This window comes from Saimiri boliviensis, chromosome 2 (assembly GCF_048565385.1).
Source record: "Saimiri boliviensis isolate mSaiBol1 chromosome 2, mSaiBol1.pri, whole genome shotgun sequence".
Taxonomy (NCBI): Eukaryota; Metazoa; Chordata; class Mammalia; order Primates; family Cebidae; genus Saimiri; species Saimiri boliviensis.
The window spans coordinates 214,747,907-214,774,821 of record NC_133450.1 but is presented as its reverse complement, the minus strand read 5'-3'; the positions used below and the strand labels follow the sequence as shown (position 1 = coordinate 214,774,821).

The window sequence follows — 26,915 nt, the reverse complement described above, 5'->3', positions numbered from 1 at the left end:
AACATTAAAGGGCATCAAAACTTCCCTCCCTGTGCTAAGCCTGTTGCGGTGGTGGCAGTGGCTAGTGAAATATCCCCAAAGGGAGAGTAAATTTCGGAGAGCATTCAGGGCATCTATTTCCCCAAAGAGACTTCCAGTGCCCCTCTCTGACTTATTAAGGAAGCAGGGAGGTTTCCTTGCAAATGACCCATCACCCAAGTGAAGTGACTGGCGAGAGGTCAGGAAGTGGGTGCCAGGCTAACATTTCCTGCAAGGGGGCTTAGCCCAAGGTCTTGTTGTCCCGTGGCCACGTGATGCCATTGAAATGAAAGGGGGGAAACAGGCAGTGTTGATTTAAGGAAATGTGGCTTCTGTAGCTGGCCTAAGGTGGCACAGTAGGAGCTCCTTTGTAAAAACTCAGCTCAGCTTGGCTTCCAACCAGCATGCTCATTTGGAACACCCCAGAGCTTCAGGGTGATCAAAGGCATGTACAAGTAATTCCTTACATGTCAACACCTTCATGCTTCTCCTTGAAATTTAAACCCGCAGTTGAAATCCAGAGGCTTGCAGGAGATCCTGTTCTCACTCTCGTGGTGTAAATGATCAGGCTGAGTGTCCCGTTCCTGGGTCAGGGCAGCCAAGTGCCCCAACCAGGCTCTCTGAGTGGCTGGGTGTGTGTTTAAAACGATCCTCTTGGTGTGTCGGTTTCCAGCCAGTTCTCTTTAGAGGTCAGCGCTGTTGCCCAGAAGCACCAGCTCTGCACTGCTGTCTTTGCCCACCCTCCGCTTGTGAACCTGACCCAAGCACAGGCTGTACTGCTGGGACTTAGGGCGAGTGTCCACCCTGGTGAGCTTGGCCCCTGAAGTCGGCTCAGCTTCCCTGTCCTGCCCGCTCTTGCTCTTCATGATTCCCATCCCCTGCCTTTCGGCTCCTGTGTGACTGGCAGATCGCCTGGCTTCACTCAATCTCAATGCTTATTTGTAACATTATTAAAAACAGTGTTGCAGTTGGGTGCAGTGGCTCACATCTGTAATCCCAGTACTTTGGGAGGCTTAGGCAGATCACCTGAGGTCAGGAGTTCGAGACCAGCCTGGCCAACATGGGGAAACTCCATCTCTACTAAAAATACAAAAATTGGCCAGGCATGGTGGTAGTCTGTCATCTCAGCTACTCAGGAGGCTAAGGCAGGAGAATTGCTTGAACCCTGGAGGTGGAGGTTGTGGTGAGCAAAGATCTTACCACTGCACTCCAGTTTGGGCGACAGAGCAAGATTCTGTCTCAAGAAAAAAAAAAAAAAGTGTTGCACACACATGCACACAAACAACATACCAAAGAACAAAACAAAAAAAAACCTAGAAAAGAAAAAAAAACCACCCAGTATTGGTAGGTTTCTCACAGCTTAGCTGTGGAGATGAAGTGAAATAACTATTGTAAGGCGTATCATAGGTGCCATAAATGGTAGTTGCTATAATTGTGTGTTATTAATAACATTTTAAAGTGTTACCAGAAAGGGGTCCCAATCCAGACCCCAAGAGGGGGTTCTTAGATCTTGTGCAAGAAAGAATTCAGGGCAAGTTCGTAGAATAAAGTGAAAGCAAGTTTATTACGAAAGTAGACAAATGAAAGAATGGCTACTGCACAGACACAGCAGCCCTGAGGCTGCTGGTTGCCCATTTTGTGGTTATTTCTTGATTACATGATAAACAAAGTATTCATGCCTCCCCTTTTTAGACCATATAGGGTAACTTCCTGATGTTGCCGTGACATTTGTAAACTGTCATGGCGCTGGTGCGAGTGTAGCAGTGAGGCCGACCAGAGGTCATTCCTGTCGCCGTCTTGGTCTTGGTTGGTTTCAGCTGGCTTCTTTACTGCAAGCTGTCTTATCAGCAAGGTCTTTATGACCTGTACTTTGTGTTGCCCCCCTATCTCATCCTGTGGCTTAAGATGCCTTCACCTTCTAGGAATGCAGCCTAGTAGGTTTTAGCCTCATTTTACCCAGATCCTATTCAAGATGGAGTTGCTCTAGTTCAAATGCCTCTGATAAAAGTATGAAGATATATTAATACTCTAAGTAATGTATTTAGGGCTGTGAGCATTCCTCTAGGAACTGATATATGGACTTGAAGATTATATGATTTAGCAGAAAAAGTGTGGCCTTTGGAAATTTGAACACACACCCATGCTCAGATCCTGGCTCCCCAGGATATAAAATATGTGACCTTGGGAAAATAAATTACCCTTTAAATCTCAGTTTCCTTGCCTGTTTTGGCGGTGGGTGGGTAGTAACAGTAGTATTAGGTTAAATCACTTGCACATGTGTATGTGAGGGGGAGTGTGTGTGTGTGTGTCTGTGTGTATAGCTGGGTTTGACTTATAAAAACGACAGTTTAATGTGGCTCACCCTTTAATGCCTATCTCACAGCGTTGCTTATTAGAATGGAAAATAATGTATGAGCAGTGCCCAGCACAAAGCCTGTACTGCATTCTATCAGGTCACCTAGGAAGCGATTGCAGCAATTCACGTGAGAAATGCTGAGATGATTGAGGGACTGTAAAGTGTATTCAGATGTAGAAATGTCAGTTTGGTGACTGGGTGGGGGTGGGTGACGTGGGAGACCCAAGAGAGGTATGCTTCAGAGATGGAGACTGGGGAGTTATTTGCTTTCGGGGCATACTTTGACGGGAGTCCAGGGAGTGGTTAGAATCACTCAGGATTAGCGTTTGAAGGAATGTCACCTGTGATCCTGGATAGAACATGACAGCCTTGAACAAAATGAGACAGAGGCAGGTTCCCATAAGCATTTGCTGAGCCTCCCTCCATTAATGCTCTTCCTGTGCTAGCTGGGGACAGAGAGGGTAGGAAAATTGAGGGATGAGGGCAAGATTGCCCCTGCCTTCAAGGACTTAACAGTGAGTGTAGTTAACTCTGCTTCTTTTTTGTAGGCTCTTGGAATATGGGAAAAAACTTCCAGTTACAAAGTCTAAAAATGAAAATTCTGGGTCAGGTACAGTGGCTCATGCCCATAATCCCAGCACTTTGGGAGGCTGAGGCAGGAGGACTGCTTGAGCCCAGGAGTTCGAGACCAGCCTGGGCAAAACAGAGCAAGACCCTGTCTCTACAAAAACAATAAAATAAATAAATAAATAAGTCAATGAAAATGCTATTACCTGTCTTGTAGGATTAGATCTCATGTATACATATTGACGTGCCTAGTGCAGTGCCTGGCATTTATCAGTACTGCAATTGCTCAGTACTGCAATTGATCAATACTTCTAGTTTAGCCAAAGAGCACTGGGAGGGAGGGCACCTTGTTTGAGTGCTGCAAAATAAGACACTGATATTCTTGCAAAACAAAAAGTTTAGGCTGGTCATGGTGTCTCAGGCCTGTAATCCCAGCACTTTGGGAGGCCATGGTGGGCAGATCACGAGATCAGGAGTTCGAGACCAGCCTGGTCAACATGGTGAAACCCTCGTCTCTAATAAAAATACAAAAATTAGCTGGGCGTGGTGGCAGGTGCCTGTAATCCCAGCTTCTCTGGAGGCACAATTATCACTTGAACCTGGAAGGCGGAGGTTGCAGTGAGCTGAGATCACACCGCTGCACTCCAGCCTGGGCGACAGAGTGAGACTGTCTCAAAAAAAAAAAAAAATGTTTAATGTGTAAATTATGGCAGGAATGCAAAGGACATAGAACTGTGGTTTGGGGAAAGAAGAAAAGCTAGGCCCAGTGATCCGAAGCGCCTTTGACTATAACCAGTTGTATTCATTCAGAAGTGAGCTGAAGATTATTTAGCCAGTTCATTAGCAAGAAATCCTCACTATTGAAAAAACGATTTTAGCTACAAGGGGAGCTTACTCAGCAGTGGAGTCTTTTGTTCCAGGAGGGCTCAGCTGTGATGCCTTCTGGGCTCTCAGTAGGAGGCTTGGGGAAGGAGAATGAGGCTGTGGGCCAGGGAGATGAGGCAGGCTATGGGCTGGACTCTGATGGGGTAGACCCCAGGAGCTGGAAGATGAGAGGCTGACACCCAGTTGGACCCAGGAAATAGCCGAGGATCAGGAGACAGGTCCCAGTCACCCAAGGGTGAGCACTGGAGGACAGGTAGGCAGGCACTGAGACCCTGGCCAAGTAGGTTGGGATGAGCCTCACCTGGAAATCTAGTGGCCTAGGAGGATGACCAGGAAACCAAGGCAGGCTAAGATAAATAAGGTGAAATACTACAAATAGCACCGTGAGAGGGAGTAGGTCTATAGCTAGGAAGTGGCTGAGCTGAGATCTGAACCCAGGTCTGCCTGACTCCAAAGCCCACTCCCTCTCTGCCGCTGCTCCTTGCAGACATCCAGTGTGCGGACTCAGGGCAGGTAAAGGGAAGCTGCATCCTGAGGGCCCCCATGCATGCCAGGGTCACCCAGGGCTCTTAGGAAGCTAGGCTTTAGGCCAAGCAAGCCGGGCTTTGGACCCACGTGGTAGGGGAATTAGGTGGGGCCAGACAGAGGCTGGCTGGGACTGCACTGTGGGGAAGGAGTGGGGAGGCCAGGCGGGGCTGGCGTGCCAGGCTGTGTCCTCACTCCCCTCAACTCCGGTAGTTAAAGGCAGGGTGTGAGAAGGGACCCAAGAGGCACATGGACAGTCTCACAGTATGACTGGGCCCTTCCTGTGAAACAGATTTCAATGTCCCAGGCATGTTCTAGAGGAGCTTTTTGGTTGTTCACTAATGATGGGTAGATTATGGCCCACGGAAGGCTGCTGGGCTGCAAAAGCAGAGTCCATTAAGTCGAATTGGCAGCAGGCTGGCATTGGGGTAGAGCATGCGGAGAGGCTGTTCCTTGCCCCTTGAGCTTCCTGAGCAGAAGCACCAGCTGTCTTGATGCCGTGTGATGCTGTGTCCGCCTCCACAGTGAACTTGAGGACATCTGCAAAGAGAGGGCAGCGTGGCCCAGAACTGAGGCTTTGGTTCCACCTTCGAGCTAGGCGGCTGTAGATTTCTCAGTGGACACTGTGGGCCTCAGTTTCCTTGTTCTCCGTAGAGTGGAGGGTTGGCACTTACATGGAGTAATATCTTTGCAGAGCATCAAAATGTATAATAGCAGCAAACAAATGTATTCAGAATGAGAATGAGAGAAAGTACTTATTCCAAGGTTTCTTCTGAAAGACCTCTTCAGATGCCTGTATTAATTATGGTAGAAAGAGCTTAGGGTTGGAAATCAGAAGATTTAACGTTTTATTTATGTTGGTGCAAAAGTAATTGCGGTTTTCACATATTTCCAATGGCAAAACCACAATTACCTTTGCACTAGCCTAATAGTTCTGGTTGTGCTGCTGGTTGTGTGGCCTTGGGCAAGTCTTGCCCCATGACCTCAGTTTCTTTGTTTATAAAGTACGTGCATGTGCTTGCATGTGTGTACTTGTGTAGGCATGTGTGTGTGCGTGTGTGTGTAGCTATGTGTGTGTGTGTCATGATTAGTCTTTCCTGGGCCTCAAAGGGCTGATCAGGAGGGGAGGGGGAAGCTCCATGTGGAGAAGGACTTTGGGAAGGAAGATATCTATAGAGGGTTGCAGGCCAGGAAAGGAACTTCCCACGGGACCATAGATGTTGGGCAGGAGCTTTACAGGCAAAGAAGACGCAGAAGACGCAGGAGGCTGGTGGAGGCCACAGGGAAGCCGGTGTAAAGGCATCGAGGTGAGAAAGAGGACGGAAGGGAAGGGCAGGAGGGAGATGCCAGGGTGCGCTGGTGCTGGCTGCCAAGGAAGGAAGGACCATCCAGGCCATGCGAGGAGTGCATGCGAGGGGTCAGCCCCAATTACTGGGGGTAATCGATGCCAGCACCCCAGTAAACTCAGGATACCTCATCAGTGATAGGCTGAACAGGGTTGCTTTCTTTGCCACTTAGATTTTCTTAACTGGAACTGTTCCAAAGCCAGAGAGTGGTGAAAATGTTTGACCGCACGGTGGCAGGTACACCTGCTTCCCACTGTCCTGTGGTTCCGCACTCACCGAGAGCTGAGAGGTCCATGCGGACACCTGTGCTCCAGTTCAAGGTATGCCCCCTCTGAGTTTAGAGCCTGAGTCTCATCCTTGCCAGACAGCAGCTCTTGTTCTTTCTAAGCATGGGAGAGTTGTTGTATCAGAATTCATCATCTGTAGGAGATATCGGACAACCAGGCCTGGTTCCGATGAACAGTAAAGGGCTTGCAGAATACTATAAAGTCCTACATTAGCTCTGTGGCTGGAATTGTGCAAATAATACTCATTTGATGAAGTGAATTCCTCCTCTCCCGGTCCCCACTTTCCTCCAATGAGAACTGCTCCTCTCCCTGCAGTCCTAAATCTGTTCATGATGCCATCACCCCTCCCCAAATTGCTAAAGCCCCAAACCATGAGCTCACCCATGACCCTTTCCTCTCTCCCCTTTCACAGCTGTCCAGTCACCAGGTGCCCTGATTCTACCTCCTCTCAGCTCCTGTTTCAACCCTGTTGTCCCTGCCCCAGCTCAGGCCTTCGGACCTCCTATAGCCTCGGGACCTTCCTGTACCTGCTCTCATTCCTTCCAAACGGCCTTCCTCCTGGGTGCCCTGGTGATGTGGGTGCATGTCACTGGCCAGTTGACACTCCATCCTTTGCCTGCAGATCAAGGGTAAATACAAGAGTGTTCCATGGTCTGTCCTGCCTGTTCCAGCCTCTGGCTCCCAGGGGCACACTTCTTCCTCTCCATCCTGTCTCTGGGTAATCTGGCCCATTGTGAGGGCCTTGGCCATCCTGAGGGGCCTGACGAACCCAGATCTCTCTCCCAAGCTCTAGACACACGTTTCCCAGGGACCACAAACCTCTCCAGGCACATGCCCTCCAGGGTCCTCTGTCCAGCTCATCATCTTCCCCCTGCCTCCCCCAACCTTCCTCCTCCCCTTACTGTTTTTTGTTTGTTTTTGAGACGGAGTCTCGCTCGGTCGCCCAGACTGGATTGCAGCGGCACAATCTCTGCTCACTGCAACTTCTGCCTCCTGGGTTCAAGTGATCCTTCTGCCTCAGCCTCCTGAGTAGCTGGGGTTACAGGTACGTGCCACCACACCTGGCTAATTTTTTTGAATTTTTAGTAGACACGGGGTTTCATCATGTTAGCCAGGATGGTCTCAATCTCCTGACCTCGTGATCTGCCTGCTTCAGCCTCCCAAAGTGCCAGGATTACAGGCGTCAGCCACCACACCCAACCTCCTCCTCCCCTTATATTCCCTGTGACTCCCCTAAACATCGGGCAGTGATCCTGTATGCTCCTGTCTCCCTCTCCCAGTCACTCAGCTTTGTTGATGTTAGCTCCAAAATATTCCCAAACCTCCCTCCTTCTGTGTGACTTCACTGCCAGCCTCAGTTTAGGCTTTTCCTCTCTGACCCAGACCATCCACCCACTTGGGTACATTTTCTGTGTGACAGCCTGAGGCATCTTCCCATAGTCCACATCTAATTAAGTTGCTTTCTTCTCAAAACCTTTCCAAGAGTCTCCATCATTTTAGGACATTGCTCAAATTCTCCAAAACAATATTCGAGGGCCTTCCCTATGAGGCCCTTACCTCCTAGCTAGGCTTGATCTTCCTCCATTCCTTTTTCTAATACATCCCTTATTCATTTCGGCATGGGCTCTGGAATCTGCCTGCCTGGGTTCAAATCCTGGCCTTGTGACCTATTGGCTGTGTAACCTTTGACAAGTTACTTGACATCTCTGGGCCTCCCTCTCCTTATCTGTAAAATAGGATTGTTGTCAGGATTAAATGATCATACTTCCAAAGTGCTTAGAACAGTGCCTGACCCATTATAAGCACTCAGTAAGTATATGCTAATGTTATTATTATTATTGGTGGTGGTGGTGTTATCTGGCCCCTGCCGATCTCAGGGCAACCCCTAGTGGGGTTTCCACGTGGACACCCCTCCACCCACTTTTTGTTCTCCTGCCATCAGAACCATCTGCAGTTTCCCAGAAGTGTCCTGCTCGCTCCCGCCTTCATCACCCACCACTGGAGCAGCACGTCATCTGCTCAAGTTCTTCCTCCCCGCCTCCCTGCCCTATCCCCCACTCTGCCCCAACAGGCCATTCTTGCCCTTTCCATCTGGCCCTAGATGACCTCACCGCCTTCCGTCTTAACTGAACTCAAAAATTGCCTTGAACATTGAGGTAGGAATTTGTCCTAGGTACCAGGCTCATATCCCTAAGGCTAGCAGGGGCTGGCCCTGCCTCCCGTCTGGCATGCCCTGTGTGACATTGATTTTGTCTACCAGAGGCTTGTTTTTACCTGAGATCTGCAGCGTGTGCCTGTGGCATCAAAGGTCTGAGTTGCTAAGATTGGATGTAAATCCACCTGAGTGACAAAGGGCTGCCCTAACTGGGTTTGACTTCCCTGGTATTGCAGACACAGACAGTATTTCTTCAGAAATTGGGCTCTTACCTGCCCCTCACTGCTAATAATGTTTTGGGGCTTGATATTCCAGTTGCTGAATTTCTCCCTCCAAATGTTTTAGCTTGCTTTCTCCAAATGCCCTGCTGATTTCCTCAAATGCATCATAAATCTCAGATCCAAATCTCCTCCTCTTATAGATCATCCCAATGTGCTGATCCCAACAGCTCAGTGGGAACTCTCCAGCGTGATGAATGCCGCTTGCGTGTTTGTAACGCAGCCCTCAACTGTGGTGGTGTTGAGATAAATCATGGGTCAGCACTTGTTCTTTGGCAGAAACCAGGGACCTTAGTGTGACCCTTTTATTTTATAGGTGAGTACAACAAAGCCCAGAAAGTTAGGTGACTTTCTCAAGGCCACACAGTCAGAAACAACTGGGACTAAAATCCAGGTTTTCTGTTTTTCACTATGGTACTATTTCTAACTCACCAAAAGCTATGACTTACAAAAACTAAAAATTGGCCAGGCACGGTGGCTCACACCTGTAATCCCAGAACTTTGGGAGGCTGAGGCAGGTAAATCATTTCAGGTCAGGAGTTCGAGACCAGCCTGGCCAACAACATGGCGAAACCCTGTCTCTACGTGGTGGTGTGTGCCGTAATCCTGGCTACTTGGGAGGCTGAGGCAGAAGAATCACTTGAACCTGGGAGGCAGAGGTTGCAGTGAGCCAAGACCACACCACTGCACTCCATCCTGGGAAACAGAGTAAGACTTAGTCTCAAAAAAAAAAAAAAAAAAAAAAAAATTAAAAATTAACTTTAAGATTTTGGTAAAATATAAATGACAAAATTTATCAGATTAACCATTTTTAAATGTGCATCACGTGTATGTTAAGTGTACAGTGGCATTAAGTATATTCATATTTTTGTGTAACCATCATCCATCCATCTCCAGAATTTTTTTCCTTTTGCAAAACTGCAGCTTTGTACCCATTAAACATTAACTCACCATTCCTTCCAACCCCAACCCCTGGAAAACACCATTGTAATTTCTATCTCTGAGTTTGACTGCTCCAGGCACCCCATATAAGTACACTCCTACAGTATTGTCTTTTGGGGTCCAGTTTATTTCACTTAGCATAATATCCTCAGAATACATTCATTTTGTGCCGTGTGTGAGAATTTTCTTCCTTCTTAAGGCTGAATAATATTTCATTTGTAGTGGTGTTTCTTTAAGACCATTTTAATATCTTAATAGAATATCGTACTGCTCTGTAGTATTGGAATTTTGAACCGAGGGACTTTCCCAGTAGCGTTTTCTAAATGCCCACTAGGGGGCAGTAAAAACCACATAAATTTTTCAGCAGGCCAAAGTAGTGCCAGGCAATTAGGCCACTACCTCCTCTGTGTATCTTTCAGCCATCTGTGTATACAGTTACAAGGTAACGGATTTCAGGTCCAACAGTGGCTTTGGATAAAACTAGAGATACCGTCAGTCGTAGCCTAAGTGCAAATCTTCCTCACACTCCAGCTAACATCTGTGCAGAATACTTCATTGAATATGTTGGTTTCAGATGGTATATTAATTTAATTCATATAGTCCAGCGATTCTCAGACAGAGTGCACATCAGAATCACCTGTGGTGATTTTTCCAAAATACACATGACCAGGTCTCATCCCAGATCGATTAAATCAGAATTGCTGAGGCTGGGGCTGAGGTATATGGATGATATTTTCATTCTGGTCCATCACTTCTTTTTAAGAGCCAATGTGTTACTTTTTAACTTTAATAACTGCTGGGAAAGGGTCATTCTTGAATAAACCTCAGAGGAGAGTAAATGTGAATTCTGAAAAATGTTCCTCTTTTTAGGGTAGCAGTGGCAGAAGGCTCTAGTGGCTACGGGAACCACGTTCTGAACAATTGTGAGGGTTTCCTATAGAGCCAGGCACCCAGACAGAAGATTTGAAACTGGGGCAGTCTGGCCAGCTCAGGATCTACAGATACAGTTCCTGGATGGCCATACTCAGGGCCAAAATCTTTAGGGTGAGGACAGAGCACAGACATCAGTACTGTCTTTCCTATAGAAAGTTCCTCCTAATATATCAGAAAACAGAAAAACAGATCTTTAATTTTATCTTAGAGGTGACAATGGCACCATGAACTTGAGGTGGAGTCAGGAGACATAGGTTCTCATCCTGACCATCCTACTGGCCGGTTATGAGACCCAAGGGAAGTCATGTCGCCTCTCTGAGCCTCAGTTTCCCCCTTGAATTTTGAGAGCACTGGGCGATATTGATCTCTGAGGATTCTTCTAGTTCTAAAATTTCAATGACTCTATGAGTTTTAATAATCTTGATTTGTATGGCACTATTTTGGCAAAGAGCAGAAGTATTCAGGAATCCAGTGAGTGAGTGAGACTATTGACCCTGTAGTTTAATTTATTTAAGGCATATACATGCAATTCAAAGGAAAAAATATTGCTCTGGATAATCTATTGAACTGTTAGTATCTTCGGCATAGCAAAAGCTTTCCAGAGGGAAAAATTTCCCATCAGTGCAAACCTGACATTTTTCACTTCCTGATCCATAGCTGCCATTTGTCCAGCATGCTTATATTTACGGTCAAGGGCTGAGTGTAAGAATGCTTTGGATGAATATTAAGTAACTACATAAATGTCAAGGTCACAGTTGCAAGAAAGCCTCAGTGGAAGGCCCTGGGAGGCTTGCATTGATCTCTTGTGAGGTTCCATTCTTGAATCCTGCTGACAGGGGCAAACAATTGATGTGGACCATTATTAAGGCTTTAAGTGTTTCTCCATTGTTAAAGATCTTTTACAAGCCTGGAATAACTGATAGTGCCCAAGGAATTGGCAAAAGCTTCATTTAGAAATATAGGCTGGTCAAAGAGAAAAGTGCAGCCGAGAGTGCAGCTGTCCTGGGTTGGGCTTACACAGCAAAGGTCGAGGGCTGAAAGGAGTCCCTCACTGGGGCACCCACCAACTCAGCCTGCCAGGCACTGCTCTCAGATTTCAGAGGGAAACTTTCATGCAAGAAGCTGCAGAGAGGATGGCTCCCTCTTTGAAATCCATCCTTACGTGTCCTCCAGCTTCTCTCTCCTGGTGAATACCTCCTCTCCTGCCATTTCAGTCCATCCACTCTCCATAGCTGCAGGAAGCATCTCACCAGCATCGGGGGCAATGGGGTGAGGATGAATTATGCAGAACCACAGGTCCAGACCGACTATCTGTATGGTCAGGTGCCCAGATAGTTAATTATGTGCGTGTTCTGCTGACCTGGAGCTGGGAGGAGAGCAAATACTGCAGACGACAGGATCTTGTTTGGAAAAGATCTCAACGGATGGAAGGACTGGTCAGGTCTACCAGATGAACTTAAGAAGGGGCGTAAACATGAAACAGACATTTCCTGTGCACTAGCTCTGTGTTTGGTATTGCACTTTGTCCTTTGCACGTTTCAGTTTATTTCATCCTTACAATGACACAATGAGAGTAGGTGTCTATATCCCCATTTCTAAAGTGAGGAAACCAAGACATGGTGGGATAGAGGAAGGTCTGAGGGCTTTAGTCATCAGTCTAGATTCCGATCCCAATTCTAACCCCATTAGCTGGCAAATCAGCTCATCTTCTTTTGTTTTTCTTTTTCTTTGGGAAAGTTTTGCTCTTCTTGCCCAGGCTGGAGTGCAGTGGTGTAATCTCCACTCACTGCAACCTCCGCCTCCTGGGTTCAAGTGATTCTCCTGCCTCAGCCTCCCAAGTGGCTGAGATTACAGGTGCCTGCCACCACACCTGGCTAATTTTTTGTATTTTTAGTAGAGATGGGGTTTCACCATGTTGGGCAGGCTGGTCTCGAACTCCTGACCTCAGGTGATTCACCTGCCTTGGCCTCCCAAAGTGCTGAGATTACAGGTGTGAGCCACTGCACCTGGTCAAGCCACTTCACCTTCTAAAAAGAGCGACAGCCAGGCTTCGGACTATCTTTTATTTGTCAGATTCTAGGTACTTAGCCTCTTGCATTTATTATTGCATTTAATTCTCAAAACAACCTTACTCCTATTTCATAGATGGGAAGGGTGTAGGTAACTTAAGTCACTTGCCCAAGGCCCAGGATAAGGAGCAGGGCCAGTGTCTAAGCCCAAGCCATCTGACTCCAACACCCGTGCTCTTAGCAACTGCTGTACCCTCTCTGTTCCTGACGTGAAAAGGCACAACCATATTTCTGGTGAGGGTTAGATGAGCTAATTAGGTAAGTGCCTGATATAGTGCTCACGGGAGCTCGTAAATGATGTCAGCTCACCATCATTATTATTCTCAGCACTGTTATTAGTTACATGACCTGTTCAAGGTGGAAGCTAATAACTGGCAAAACAGGATTTGAACCCAGGTCTTGTGACTGCCAGTCCATTTCACAAGACAGCTCCGTCCAACTCTGGAGCACAAGACGGGGGCCAATCCTGATGTCACGATCTCCGTACCTTGTGCAGTGTCGTCTCAATGGAAGATGCTCGGCGCATGGTCAGATCTGCAGGGACCATCTTGTCACTCATCCACCACACATCTGCTAAGGCCTTGCTCTGTGCTAGGGATCCAGAGGGAAAAGAATATAATGTCAGCCATCCTTTTTCCCCTCTTCCAGGTTAGAATGGTGAAAGATGATGACCCTTCCTGGAAGCCCACTTTTATCGTGAAACCTGATGGTGGTTGTCAGGGTGACGGAATCTACCTCATTAAAGACCCCAGTGACATCCGCCTGGCAGGGACCCTCCAGAGCAGGCCGGCGGTGGTCCAGGAGTACATCTGCAAACCTCTCCTTATTGACAAGCTCAAGTTTGATATTCGTCTGTATGTCTTACTCAAGTCCTTAGACCCCTTAGAGATTTATATAGCCAAAGACGGACTGTCCAGGTTTTGTACTGAGCCATATCAGGAGCCCACCCCCAAAAACCTGCACCACATCTTTATGCACTTAACCAACTATTCCCTGAACATCCACAGCGGCAACTTCGTCCATTCGGACAGTGCTAGCACAGGCAGCAAAAGGACTTTTTCCAGCATCCTTTGTAGACTGTCTTCCAAAGGCGTTGACATCAAGAAGGTCTGGTCTGACATCATCTCCCTGGTGATAAAGACTGTCATCGCGCTGACTCCAGAGCTCAAGGTCTTCTACCAGTCAGACATCCCCACGGGGAGGCCAGGCCCCACGTGCTTCCAGGTAACCAGTTCTCAGCCTGCGTTTCAGCCTTGATCAGCCTCAAGAGGGCTCTCTGGCTTCGTGTGGGATGAGTGATGGGATGGGGTGGCCAGAGGAGGGGACCAGAGCGGTGGCACTGTGGGCTTTGGTGTTAAATCTGGGCCCAATTTCCAGCTTTCTGTTTGCTAGCTGTGTGATTTGGGGCAAGCTGCTTCCCTTCTGTTACCTGTAAAATGAAATGAAGAGTACCTACCTTAAAAGGTTCCTGTAAGAATTAAATGAGATAACATATGTAAAGCAGAGTTTTACATTCATTCGTTTACTCATTCATTCATTCACTGACTCATTCCACAACTTTTGCCACATGCTTAGTAGGGGTCAAGCATTGTCCCGGGTTCTATTGAGACAGTAAGTCAGGGCCTTGCTGGCTGACGCGTAGAGTCTGTTGTGAGAGATGTGTAATTTAAAAAGCAATGATTGTAAAGGGTCACAAGTGCTAGAATAGAATAGGAAACGTCTGAGGTGCTGTGAGATGGTGGAGCCATGTCACATTCTCTGGGCAGGCGTGGCATGGTCAGGAAAGGCTTCCCAGAAGAAACGACAGTCAAACTGGAACCTGGAGTGACAGTTAGTCGGGGCAGGAGAAACCGGGTAAGGGTGAGGGAGACAAAGGGCTCCCGGTGGAAACGTGCTGTAGCCAGAGAGGTGAGCGGGAAGCATGAGGCGCCGGTGGGGGTTCAGTTTGGTTGGCGGGTGGGGTGTAAGGCAGAGATGTCACGGGAGATGAGGGAAGGTGAGATGGGAGAGGAAGGTAGGGGCTGTGGCACAGAGAGCCTGGGCATGGGGGGGTCCCTGGAGAATTTTAAGCAGGGGAAAGATGCGCCCAGATTTGCTTGTTATAAAGAACAGCGTACCTGCCGGGTAGAGAATACACCAAGTCTGGAAGTGGGGAGGTCCCTAGGAGACGGTTGCTTGCACAGAAGCTGAAGAGGATGCTGGTTTGGACTGGGAAGGTTATGGTGCAGGTCGAGGGAATAGACAGATTTGGGTGCCAGGGAAGGAGCTAGAAAGGCTCAACTTGGTGACTGAATAAGGCTGGAGAGAGATGACAGATGGTGGCGGTGAGGGCAGGGAGGAACCGAGACCGACGTGCAGGTGGCTTGGGTGCGTGCATGGATAGGTAGAGGCCCCTGGAAGGGGACCAGGCTGTTGGAGGATGGTCGGGAGTTGGACCGGAAGTGCCTATGAGGCATCCAAGTGGAGCGACTGAGGGGACAATTGGATATTTGGAGCTTGGAACTTGGATTTCAGGAGACAAGAGGTCTGGGTTGGGGACAGAGATGGGAACTCATCGGCAAATGGTGACCCAAGAGGGTGACGAGAGGACTGAGAAGACACCTGTGGGCACCACTGTTTAACTAAAGGACAGGCAGGGAAGGGAGAGGGAGCTAGAAAAGGAGGCCACGAAGGAGTGTCTTGAGATAAATACCCGAGAAAGGCCCCGGAACGCCAAGGAAGGGGTGCTTGGAGAAGCAGGCAGGGGTTGGTGCGTCCACTGCTGCTGAGATGCCAGGCAAGACCAGCTCCGAAACTGTCCACTCCATCCGCAGGGGGTTGACTGGAGACTTAGACAGAACTGTCTTCGGCAGAGCAATGGAGCCAGAGTCTGGTGGACTCAGAGTGTGGGAGGGAAGGAAATGAAGAATGAGGCCAGAATCTTCTTACAGGCCATTCAGCGGTGACAGTGCGGGGTGGGGAGACGTGGCATCCAGACACTCCAAAGACACACACGCTTTCCTGCCCCCAGATCAATCCATGGAGGGAGGAGAAGAAAGGAAGGGACACCTCTGGGACCCTCTCCATCTAATTCTTAAAGTTATTTTGTTGCACTTGATAGCTATGAAAAAAGAATACGTGGAACATATTTGTAAGCCATGAAGCCAAACAACAAAATGATCATCCCAAACCCTCCTCCCAGCCCAAGACCTCCAGCCAGTGTGTTTCCTCCCAGAACCAGGTCCCTGCCCAGCCCTGGGGCAAACATCACCCTGAATTTTATGTTTATTATTTCCTTGCTTTAGAAAATACTTTCATTAGGCCTGAATGTATCCCTCAACAATGTATTGTTTTGTTTCGCTTGTTTTTGAGTTTTATAAAAATCCTGTTATAAAGTATGGAGCCTTCTGCAACCTTCTTTTCCGCTACACGGAAGGTTTCAAAGGTCCACCCATGCCAGTGGGGGTCGTGGGCACTGTCTCGTTTACACTCTTGTAGATCCCATTGTGAACATGCACAATTTATTATCAGTTCTTCTGTCAAAGAACATTTGGGTTATTTCCAGTTCTCGGCAGGTGGGTAACAGGTCTCTTGGGACAAGAAAGGAGATGGGAAGGAATGGGGCAGTGTCTCCAGTGGACGGGGCATTCATTCAACAGCAGAAGAGGAGGCTGGTCCCAAAGTGCAGCCCCAAACCCAGAGAGGCCACCCCAGGGGCTGGGCGCCCATCAGCAGGATTTCCAGACGGGCCGGCAGGACCCTTTGGAGGGAATTCAGGCCAGGATCAGTACCAGGAGGGGGTAATTGCCATCCAGAGATCTGTCCTGAGAAACTTAGAGCCCTGGCCTTTGGTTCCCAGGGAGGATGGACAGCTCAGCCATCAGGTAGGTGGTTTAAAATATTAGAAAGAAGAAAAAGGCAGAACTTAGAGGTAGGACCAGAGAAAACAAGTCCTGACCTAAGCCAGCAACGAGTTAGGGTCAAGGAGATAAGTTGCAACGTGGACACACATCCAGGGGTCATCCCGGGGGACCATGTGGGCACATCTGTTTGACCATGACAGCTATTCCAGGAGTATCATGTGGGCCCAGCAGGCAGAGCCAAGCCACAGAGCCCTGGCTTGGACCGAGTGGCAGGGTGGAGGGCCAGGCTGGTTGTTTTGCTACTTGTCTTGCTATGGACGGGCCACACGGGGCAGCCGTCGGTGGGGCCCAAGCTGTGGGGAGCTGGTGGAACGGGCAGACAGGGAGGGAGCCACTGGTTTGGACAGATCATGACTAGCAGATGGAACCACGGCTTTGGGACCGTCTCCCAGTGCTTGACCACACTAAATGCTTCCAGGCCTGGGTGAGAGGAGGAGCGCAGCGTGACAGGCCAGGCGAGAGGAAATGCTCTTCCTCTTCCCAGTTCGTTTCTTCACCACGCTGAGCCTCTGCTGCTTTCTCTGCAAATCACCTATGCTCACCTCCCTGCCTGCCTTTTATTGTGAAGTAATGTAGGTGACAGCGCTTTGACAGGGTATAAGGTGTTAGATATTTGGAATTTGTCTTGCCATACCTTTCAGATTCCCAGTCATCGAGGGAGAAAATGGTATCCTTTTCTCCTGTAGCCCTCTCCGACTTCATTCTTACCACTTGTAAGAACATTTTTCAGCTTGGGTCTCAAATACCAGAGCTGACTTGGAACCTAGAGATTTAGGGACTCAGTTAGGTTCTGCCATCGACTTGCTGTGTGTTCTTGTATAAGTCACTTAACTTCCCTGTGCCTCTTCTTCCTTGCCTACCTCACGGGGTTGTTGTCAAATTCCAGTGAGATAAAGATTATGAATGGCTTTTCAAGCTGTAGTGTTTGGTGCAGATAGAGCACATTGCTTCTTTGCCATACAGCCTCTCCTGCTCATTGCCTGGCCTTGGCCCAGATCACAGTATTCCAGAACATAAACTCTAGCCAGAGAAATGACGTGTGTCTTAAACACGTGATGGTGAACACTTTTCAATCATAGCCATAATAACTACTTGGGAAACCGTGATGGCCCGAAGCAGTTGTGGGCACTGCCTGGGCTGTGGGCAGGTTTCCTGTAATCTGCTGCTGAGGAACGTGGCTGCCCTGTCATTCCAGCCTGTCCCCGGTCATTGCCTAGGTAGCTCCCAGCGACATATCCTCATATCAGCCTTCCTCAGAGCACCAGTATGACTCTGGTTTAAACAGCGAGGCCTGCCTCAGTGTAGATGAATTATATGGCAGAAATAACGCATGTGGAGGAAAGGCTTCCGGCTTAGCTTTGAAGAACGTTCTTTCCCAGTTCCATTGCCTGGTCTGTATCTTCTTTGAGCTCCCTGTGTCTAATTCTCTCCTTGGCCCATGATCCTTTCCCTGAAGGAGATACTATTCCTAAATCCTAAGATGTTTCTCCTCTTTATTCCTTTTTTTTTTTTAATCTCCCCCTTACCCTTCAGCCCAGTCACCCCAAGGGAAGAAGGCCATGGAGCAATACAGTGAGAGGTCAAGGGCTTGGATTTGGTTCTTAGACGGCCTGGGTTTGACCTGGGGTTGGCACCTCTAGTTAGTCTGTTTGGCAAGTTAGCAATCCTTAGCCTCAGTTTCTTTATCTGCAGTTAGAGATCATATTTGTACCTCCCTCTCAGAATTAACGCAAGTGCAAATAAGAACAAGGAAGAATATTTAGCACAGCACCCAGCACATAGGCATCAATACATGACCGTTTTCATGATTATTCCATTGTTTTCTGTAACCACAACAGTTCTCAAATCAGTCTATGAAGAAGTACCTTGATGTTATAAGAAACCATGAAATATTCATATCTTAAATGTGACGGGAACACCAGTGTTCCAAGGAGCAGAGTTTGCAAACCATTTCCGTAGCCTGGTATTTGTCACCCTGACCCTGGCCCCAGTCTAGCTTCACTGTACCCGCCCTGAGACTTGCAGTCTTGCAAAACAAATACGATTACTGTCTCAGACATAATTTGTGCTTCCCATTTCTGCCCTTTGGTTCTCTTCTGTCTCGGCTGACCTGGCATGCTCTCTCCCATTCTCAGTTTCTTAAACGTCAGTGCCTTCCAAGGTGCTACTCAAGCCCCATCTCCTAGATAAAGCCTTCCTTCCTCCAAAAACCCCTTCTGATAGTTCAGCTTTTTCTTCCTTTGGGCTCTAACACGTTCCCTGGCACTACTGAGATGAGCCCTGAGCTAGTATGGGTGTGTGGTTACGAATAGGACAAGGTCCCTGCTCCGAGGGTGTGCACAGTATAGTGGGGAGGGCTGACTCATGAGAACTGCAGTCCCTCATAAGAAAAGCCACAGGGATCCTCATCCCTGTGGGATGCTGGGAGAGCCCAGAAAAGGGAGTCGTTAACTTTGCCTAACCCTGTCAGGTGAGGCTTCCCTGAGGTGGAGATGCTTAAGCTGGAGCATAAAGCATGAAGAAGGGTTTGCTGAGCAGAATATGACAGAAGCATACCCTCCCAGTTTCCCTCCTACCTCCCTGGCTGCTGCTTCTCAGCCTCTTCTTCTGGACCTGTCAGTGTTGGAGAGTCTCAGGACTCAATCCGTTGGATGGTGTCCCTCTATTCGTAATCACTCCTAAATGATCTCACATCGCCTCATGGCTTTAAGCACTAGCTCTATGCTACTGGTGCCTACAACTGTATTTCTAGTCCTGACCTTTCCTTGAGCTCCAGATTGGTGTATCCTACTGTCCACTTTAATTTTCTACTTGGATGGTTAATAACCATCAAACACTGAACATGTCCAAAGTCAAGCTCCTGACTTCCCTCCCAAACCTACACTCCGTCGTCCTAACTGTTTCAGTAAATGAATGACATTCAGTCACTCAGACCAAAAGCCTGAGTCATCCTTCTTTTCTGTTTCCCTCCTTCATACCTCCAATCCATAAGCAACTCTTGCAAAGATACTTTAAAATATTCCCAAATGTAACCACTTCTAGCCAACTCCACTGTTGCCATCCAAGTCTAGGCAGCCATCACCTCGCACTTGAATGGCTGCCATGGGCACCCTTGCTGCCTATAGCCTATTTTTCTCACTGTAGCCAAGGAGATGCTTTAAAACATAAGGTGGATCAAGTTACTTTCCTCACCCAAACCCTCCAATAGCTTTTTCACTGCGCTTACAATCCTGGCTCCTTCTCATGGTCTACAAGATGCAGCGCCATCTGCCCCTTGTCCATCTGGCCTCATCTTCTGCCCCTCCCTCTCACTCATTCCTTGCTTTTCTTCAGAAGTAGCCTTCGTTCTTGCTTTTCCCTCTGCCTGGACTGCTCTTCCCCAGCTATTCAAACGTGATTTATTTTTGTTTTTTTGACATGGTGTTTCACTCTCATTGACTCAGGCTGCAGTGCAGTGGCACCATCTCGGCTTATTGCAACCTCCGCCTCCGGGGTTCAAGCGATTCTCCTGCCTCAGCCTCCCAAGTAGCTGGGATTACAGCTACCCACCACCACACCTGGCTAATTTAAAAAATACTTTTAGTAGAGACAGAGTTTCACCATGTTGGTCAGGCTGGTCTCAAACTCCTGACCTCAGGTGATCCACACTCCTCGGGTGCTGGGATTACAGATGTGAACCACTTGTGCTTGGCCCAAAAATGACTTATTCTCTCACTTTATTCAGCCCCGGTCCATATTTCACCTCCTGAGACTTTTGCTTCTGGTGATGAGGGAGTAACAAAGACTAAATGTAACCTCCTTCTTCAAACCACTGGACTACCAGAAACCACTACATATGACTATGTAAACGAAAGAAGCGTTTTCAGGCTTTGAACCACAGATAGCTCAGCACTATAATCTCTGGGAAAAGGTGGGGGAAAACTGAGGTGAGTCTTATGGTTGCCTCAGCTTTTCGTCTGGGGACAATTTTTGGAATATGGACACAGAGGAGGTGAACCTAAACAGACTCCAGTGACCTCACTGAGTTGGGGAGGTGAAGACTGAAGTTTGGGAAGGCGAAGGTGGCTGGAAGTTGTGGGGCAGAATTACAGCAGGAGCTAAGCAGGAAAAGAGCCCCAGAAAGCCGCGTGGGATCTCAGTGGGTCTCTGCTGGATCTTAGGCCGTGCATGCATGGAGTGTTAATCTACAAAGTTGGGCAAAGAATAACTGGGGAATTGATAAGCTGAACCACTTCTGGGGCTCACACAGGGCAGGGAGGCATTTGAGTGCTGAACAGTCAGAGTGAAGGGTCCGTGGTGATGGCTGGGAGCATTCAATGGAGACTCCAAAGAAGTTCTGCTGTAATGAGAAGGATTAAATCTTTCCTGGAATAAAGGTTACTCTAGACTCATCCTATTCACCTTAAGCAAAAGGCTTTGAAGGCATCAGGCTGATTTGCAAAAAGCTGCCAAAACAAAGCCCAGAACTTTAAAAGGAAGACCAAGTCCAGACACTTAGCATAGAAATACCACACTGTCCAGCATTCCATTATAAAAAGTCTCTAAACATTCCATAAGACAGGAAAAGGTCACCTTCACCAGTGGGGAAATCATTTAAGAAACAGATCCAGTAATATTAGAAATGATGAAACTATCAGGAAAAGGATATTAAAACAGCTATTATGACTCTATACAAAAATTTTAAGGAACATATGAGCTCAGTGAAGAGAGAAATGAAAGCTAGTGAAAAGAGCCAAATGAAACTTCTGTAACAGAAAACATAATCTCTGAGATGAAAATGTCACTGGATGTGATTGACAGCAAATTAGACACTGAAGAAGAAACCATCAGTGAACTTGAAGACATAGCAATAGAATATGTCCAAAAGTAAACAGAGGAAAATGACAAGGGAAAGAAGAACAGACCCTCAGGGGACTAGGGTACAACGTCAGGTGGTCTAACATGTGTGTAATTGAAGTTTCACGGCAGAAGAGAGAGGGAATCTAAAAGATACGTTTGAAGAAATAATGGCCAAAATCTCCAAATTTGAAAAAAAGCTGTAAACTCACACTCTAAGAAGCTCAAGACATTCCAAATAAAATACACACACACTACCCCCAAACTATAATCAACACTGTTGGAAAACCAATGATGATCAGAAAATCTTAAAAGCAGTCAGAAAGAAAAGGCACACTATGTTCAGAAGAACAAAGAACCACAACGTTCTCATCAGAAACTGTTCTGGCCAGAGACAATGGAATGACAAACGTCTCCTCTTTAGAAAGGCCTCACTGGCCCTCCGAGGTAAATCCCCAGATGCTCCCCTCCACCCACTGTATCACACTCTGTGTTCTTACCTTGCTTTCATTGTCGGCTTGCGTGTGGTATCACTCCCCTCTAAAATGTAACCTATAAGAGTGTAGGAGCATTGTCTTGTCACTGCTTTACACTCAGTGCCAAGAACAGGGCTTGGTATTTAGTAGGTGCTCAATAAATAACTGACAAAGTAAGTAATGCCTTCAGGCAGAAGAGTATGAAGGCAGAGAGCAGTAAAGCATCCTTGCACTACTAATGGTTCAGCACAATGAGAGCCCAAGATATGTAGTAGCAAGTGGGAGGAGATAAACCTGGAGTGTGGACAGATGTCAGGCCATAGAGCAATTTGTAGGACATGCTGTGGGACTTGGGCTTCATTCTGTAGGCACGGATTTTAGGCAGAGGAGAGTTAATATTTTGATTTGCACTTTAGAAAAACGGCTCCTTGTGTCGGATGAATTAGAGGAGTGAGTTTGAGAGCAGGGGAAAGGCGAGAGATGGTACAGACCTGTGGAGAGTAGAAGCAGAGGGGATGGGCCAGGTCTAGAAAGCTTTTTAGGAGGTAGAGTGTGCAGGTGTTAGTGACCAGCTGGTTGTAAGGGATGAACGGGCAAATTTTGACTTGTGTTATTGGGTGGATAAGGAATACAGAAAGCAAAGAAGATTTTAGAAAAAAATATGGTATATTTATTATCTATTGCTGTGTAGCAAATTACCCCAAATCTTAGCAGCTCAAAACAACAAATATTTATTATCTCACAGTATATGTGGGTCGGAATTTAGGCTTAGCTGACTGCTTCTGGCTCAAAGTCTCTCGCAAGGCTGCAACTGGTGGGTTGGCCAGGGCTGCAGTCACCTCAGGACTTAAATGGGGAGAGCTCCTCCTCCAAGCTCACTCCCGTGGCTGTTGGCAGGTCTCAGCTACTGTGACTGTGGGCTAGAGAAATCAGTTCCTTGCCACCTGGGCCTCTCTGGGGGACAGCTCACAATGATATGGCAGGTGGCCTCCCTCAGAGTGAGCGAGCAAGAGAGGGAGAGAAAGCACCACAAGACAGAAGCCACAGTCTTTTTATAACCCAAGATTAGAGGTGACATTTCATCATTTCTGCCCTATTCTGTTAGAAACAAGTCACTAGGTGAGGTCACACCCCATTGTGTGTGAGGGGGGATTACACAAAGGCTATGAATATCAGCAGGTAGGGATTATTAGGAGCGTCTTTGAGACAATGGGCCGCCGAGTGCATTTGGATACCATGAATTTGTGGACTCTAGGACCTCCCAGTTGGGGATACTCTGGATGCAGATGGAAGTGTAGATGTGGGGCTCAGGAACTAACCCCTCTTGTTGGGATGTAGTTTGGAGCCTTTGCATGAATTTATAATTAATGGCTCAGGAATCTCCCCAACTTGATTTGAAGCTTCTAGAGGTCGGGAATGAAGGACAGATATCTCAAAATCCCCAAGGAAGCCCCTCAAGTAGGAGGTGCTCAACACATAATTGCTGATTGAATTACTTGGGGAGGCAGAATGTCACATGTTTGAAAACTCTCTCCGTTTAACAATTCCTGCTCTGTTAGAGGGACTTGGAAAGAGGCTTTCCCCTCTCTAAGCTGCATGTTCCTTGTCTGCAACAAGTGGGTTTTCAAAAAAAAGGTAAAGCTTTTTCCCTGGGAACCCCATGTACTACATGGATAAAAGGTAAAATTTGGTCTGATCTGGTTGGCCTCCCCCTTGGGACCCCAAAAAAGAACCCTGTTTTGGAAACCACTGGACGAAGTAAATTCCTGATTTTGTGCCAACTGGGACATTCTGTGATTTTATGACAAGATCAACTGTACATATCTCCCAGTTCTGTGATTCTGTTTATTCAGATCCATTGATGCTACATATTTTATTGGACTTTTGAAAAGAAAATCATGCATATTTCCTTGAACTTATGAAAAAATGTCATATCTGGCTTTCATTAAGCACTTTCGATGTGTCAAGCATTGTGCAAAAAAAATGTATGTTACAGTATCTTTATTTGATCTTATCTCCCTTACTGGAGTGTAAGACTTTGTCTAGTTCATTGTATTTCCAGCAGCTAGAATAGTTCTTGGGATACAGAAAGCATTCAATAAATATTTTCTTGGCCAGGCACTGTGGCTCATGCCTGTAATCCCAGCACCTTGGGAGGACAAGGCAGATGGATTACCTAAGGTCAGGAGTTCGAGACTAGCCTGGCCAACATGGTTGACCCCCAACCTGGGAGGTGGGGGTTGCAGTGAGCAGAGATGGCACCATTACACTCCAGCCTGGGCAGCAAGAGAAAAACTCTGTCTCAAAAATAAAATAAAATAAATTAATGGTTGTTACCATTATCAACAACCCTGACAGATAGCTACTGTTATCTTCAGTTTCCAGATGAGATCACTGAGGCTCAGAGTGGCTAAGCACCTTTCCTAGAGTCATCTAGCTAGTGTAAGGGACTGAGCTGGGGTTGGAGCCCAGGTCTTTCTGACTCCAAAGCATTCCTGTACAAGACCCAGCATATTCAAAACCATGCACCCAAATTTAGGTTCTGGAAGATCTCATGCCACTGGTGAGTGCACACTAATAGGGCTGATGAGGCTTTACTGCTCCAGCTTCTAGCATTCCCAGCTTTACATTCATGAAACCACTGGGCATTGGGAAGAGTCCACCAGGCTGAGAAAGTACAAAATATACCAGAAAGTAAGAGTTGATGACTAAGGATGATAAGCGTCATCACCACAGCCTGCCGTTCTCTGTCGCCTCATCAACATCACATGTCTCCAACCAGGTCTGAAGTTAGACTGATGATGTCACCAGAGTCTCTAAAAGGCCTCATCACTCACTTCCACTTGTCATGTATTATTAAGCAGATCTATAATACATGTAACATTTTCTACTGAATTTCTATTTCATTCTTTTCATGACCAAGGAAAGAAAAATAGAGTGAGGATGACTTTTCCCACCTTTTCATCCTTATTGCCCTTCATTGAAAAAAAACTTAATCTTGAATCATCCCCCAAAAATGGTCATTCAGGCTCTAATTTTGTTAATAAGGATGGAGCTACAGTTTAATAATTATCATTTAACCTATGCATATTCTATATAGACAAGTAAATGGATTTCCCTCATCTTTCCTCCTTGAATCCAAAGAAGAGGGGAGTCTACAACCCTTTTTCTTTTTTCTCTTTATTCTCCACATTATTTTTTGAGACTTTGGGGTTCTATTAATTATATTAGAAACTTTCTGCCTTATCACTTCTGTAGCGATAATGAGAGTCCTCTGGAGAATTGGAAGTCCTTGTCATCTGAATCAGAATTTCATCAGGGGCAGCAATCTCAAGGATGAGCAAAAGTTATCCAGATGAAGAGTTGTTTTAGGCAGAGAGAACAAGATACTCATAAGTGGCTGGCCCGGATTGTAGGGTCTGTAAGGAATGGAAAGAAGCCAGAGTGGCTGGAACACAAAGCCTTACCCAAGGCAGCGTGCTGGATTTGAGAGCAGGCCTGAAGCAAATGGTGTTGGAGACCTCCAGCTATGCCAGGCGGTCACACAGGGCCCCTGCGCTTAGAGGGACTCTGAGCTTGATTTGATGTGCCTATCGTGAAACTGTTCATCCTTTTTGAACAAAGGACCCCACATTTTCATGTTGCACTAGGTCACACAAACTGTGTAGTCAGTCCTGCTTAGGTGGAAAAGCCAGCTCTGTCATTTACTACTAACTAGCGAGGCGGTCTCTGGGAAATCCATTGGCCTTCCTGAGATTCAGTTTCTGCTTCTGTAAAGTGGAGTGCATAATCCCTCCTTCAAATACGCTAGCATGAGGATTCAATGAGACTATGAATAATCAGGGCTTTGTATAGTAATAGGTGCCTAATCAGTATTACCTTCTTCTTAACTAAGAGGGTATATCTGAATCACCTTGGGAATTTGCTTTTTTCAAAATACATTCACCTGGGTTCTGTTCTGAGCACTTCTGACTCTGTAGGGATATAGTGGGGTTGTGTGTATTGGTTTTTCGAGACAGAATCTCATTCTGTCACCCAGGCTGAAGTGCAATGGTGGCATCTTGGCTCACTGCAAACTCCACCTTCTGGGTTCAAGCAATTCTCCTTCTTCAGCCTTCCGAATAGCTGGGATTACAGGTAGGCGCCACCACACCCAGCTAATTTTTGTGTTTTTGGTAGACACAGAGTTTCACCATGTTGGCCAGGCTGGTCTTGAACTCCTGACTTCAGGTGATCTGTTCGCCTCAGCCTCCCAAAGTGCTGGGATTACAGACGTGAGCCACCGTGCCCGGCCAATGTGGTGGTTTTGAAAGGGTTCCTTGTATGGCACTGATGTATACCTCAGGTTTGCAAAAGCAGCCTTAGGCTCTCCGAGAGCTAGCTAAGAAGCCACTTAGTAAAGGACAGCAGAAGAAAAGGCAGAGGGAAATCTATGGACTACTACTCATCCTCAACACTGTAATAAACCTGTTAAAGAAGAAAGAGGTCATCAACTTCACAGCCCTTCAGACGACAAAGATGGTGCTGAAATGCACTGTGGGAATTCATCCCATTATCAAGGTTCCCATAAAATTTCCTGCTGTCCATTTGGTCTGACAAGTACACCCAGAGGAAGAGGGGTTGTGGACAAGAGAAACCAGGGTCAAGGCCAAGGTTGGGGACTGAGTTTGAATTTATTTTCAACTTAATGACCCTAATACCATACTCAATAGAGAGAGTAATTCTGAATTGTGTTTATCCTGCCCAGATTTTAGGCTTTGACATTCTTCTAATGAAAAATCTGAAGCCTATACTGCTTGAAGTAAATGCAAATCCCAGTATGAGAATCGAACATGAGCACGAAGTAAGTATATTGAGCATTTCGTTGACTCTGTTGCCATACAGCTGAATATTCCTACCCTCATGATGCTCGCTTAACAGAACAAGACTGAACATCCTCAAACTGTCGTAGCCAAATTGTGCTCAAGTCAAATAATTTCAGTTTTGTTGAGCTCTGAACATAGACTATTAATAACAAGACCCATCTGACCTATGGTAACTTCCCGGCATGCCATTTTTCTAATTTTTAAGGTCTGGAAACTTAGAAGCAGCTGAGCCTTCCCATCAGTTTTGACACGAACTAATTAGTTAACCTCAGGAGATGAACTAATTGAAATTCTATGAATATGATTTAGTCATGGTGACATACTAGAATCACTAAGATAAATAGTACATTTAAGAGTGGTTCAATATTTTTCCCCCTCCCCCAAAAAATGCATTTTTAAAAAACTGGAAGGAAATACAACAGATACCAATATTGGGTTTAGGGAGATTATTTGGATTATTTTAGTTTTCTTAACC

General features: G+C 46.8%; 1 protein-coding gene across 8 annotated transcripts in view; it reads left to right on the top strand.

Annotated features, from left to right (window-relative positions):
• The window catches only part of TTLL11 (tubulin tyrosine ligase like 11), a 276,274-nt gene that overhangs the window by 92,243 nt on the left and 157,116 nt on the right, over positions 1-26,915 (top strand). For 3 of the 8 annotated variants that reach the window (XM_003925395.3, XM_074395290.1, XM_074395287.1), the window contains 2 exons: positions 13,010-13,585; positions 26,323-26,418. In XM_003925395.3, coding sequence (XP_003925444.2) covers positions 13,010-13,585; positions 26,323-26,418 — 672 coding nt within the window. Of the gene's footprint in view, positions 1-5,922; positions 7,030-7,830; positions 9,126-13,009; positions 13,586-26,322; positions 26,419-26,915 lie in introns of those variants that run through there. The other 5 variants (XM_039475185.2, XM_074395292.1, XM_074395289.1 and 2 more) reach the window with 4 other exon arrangements.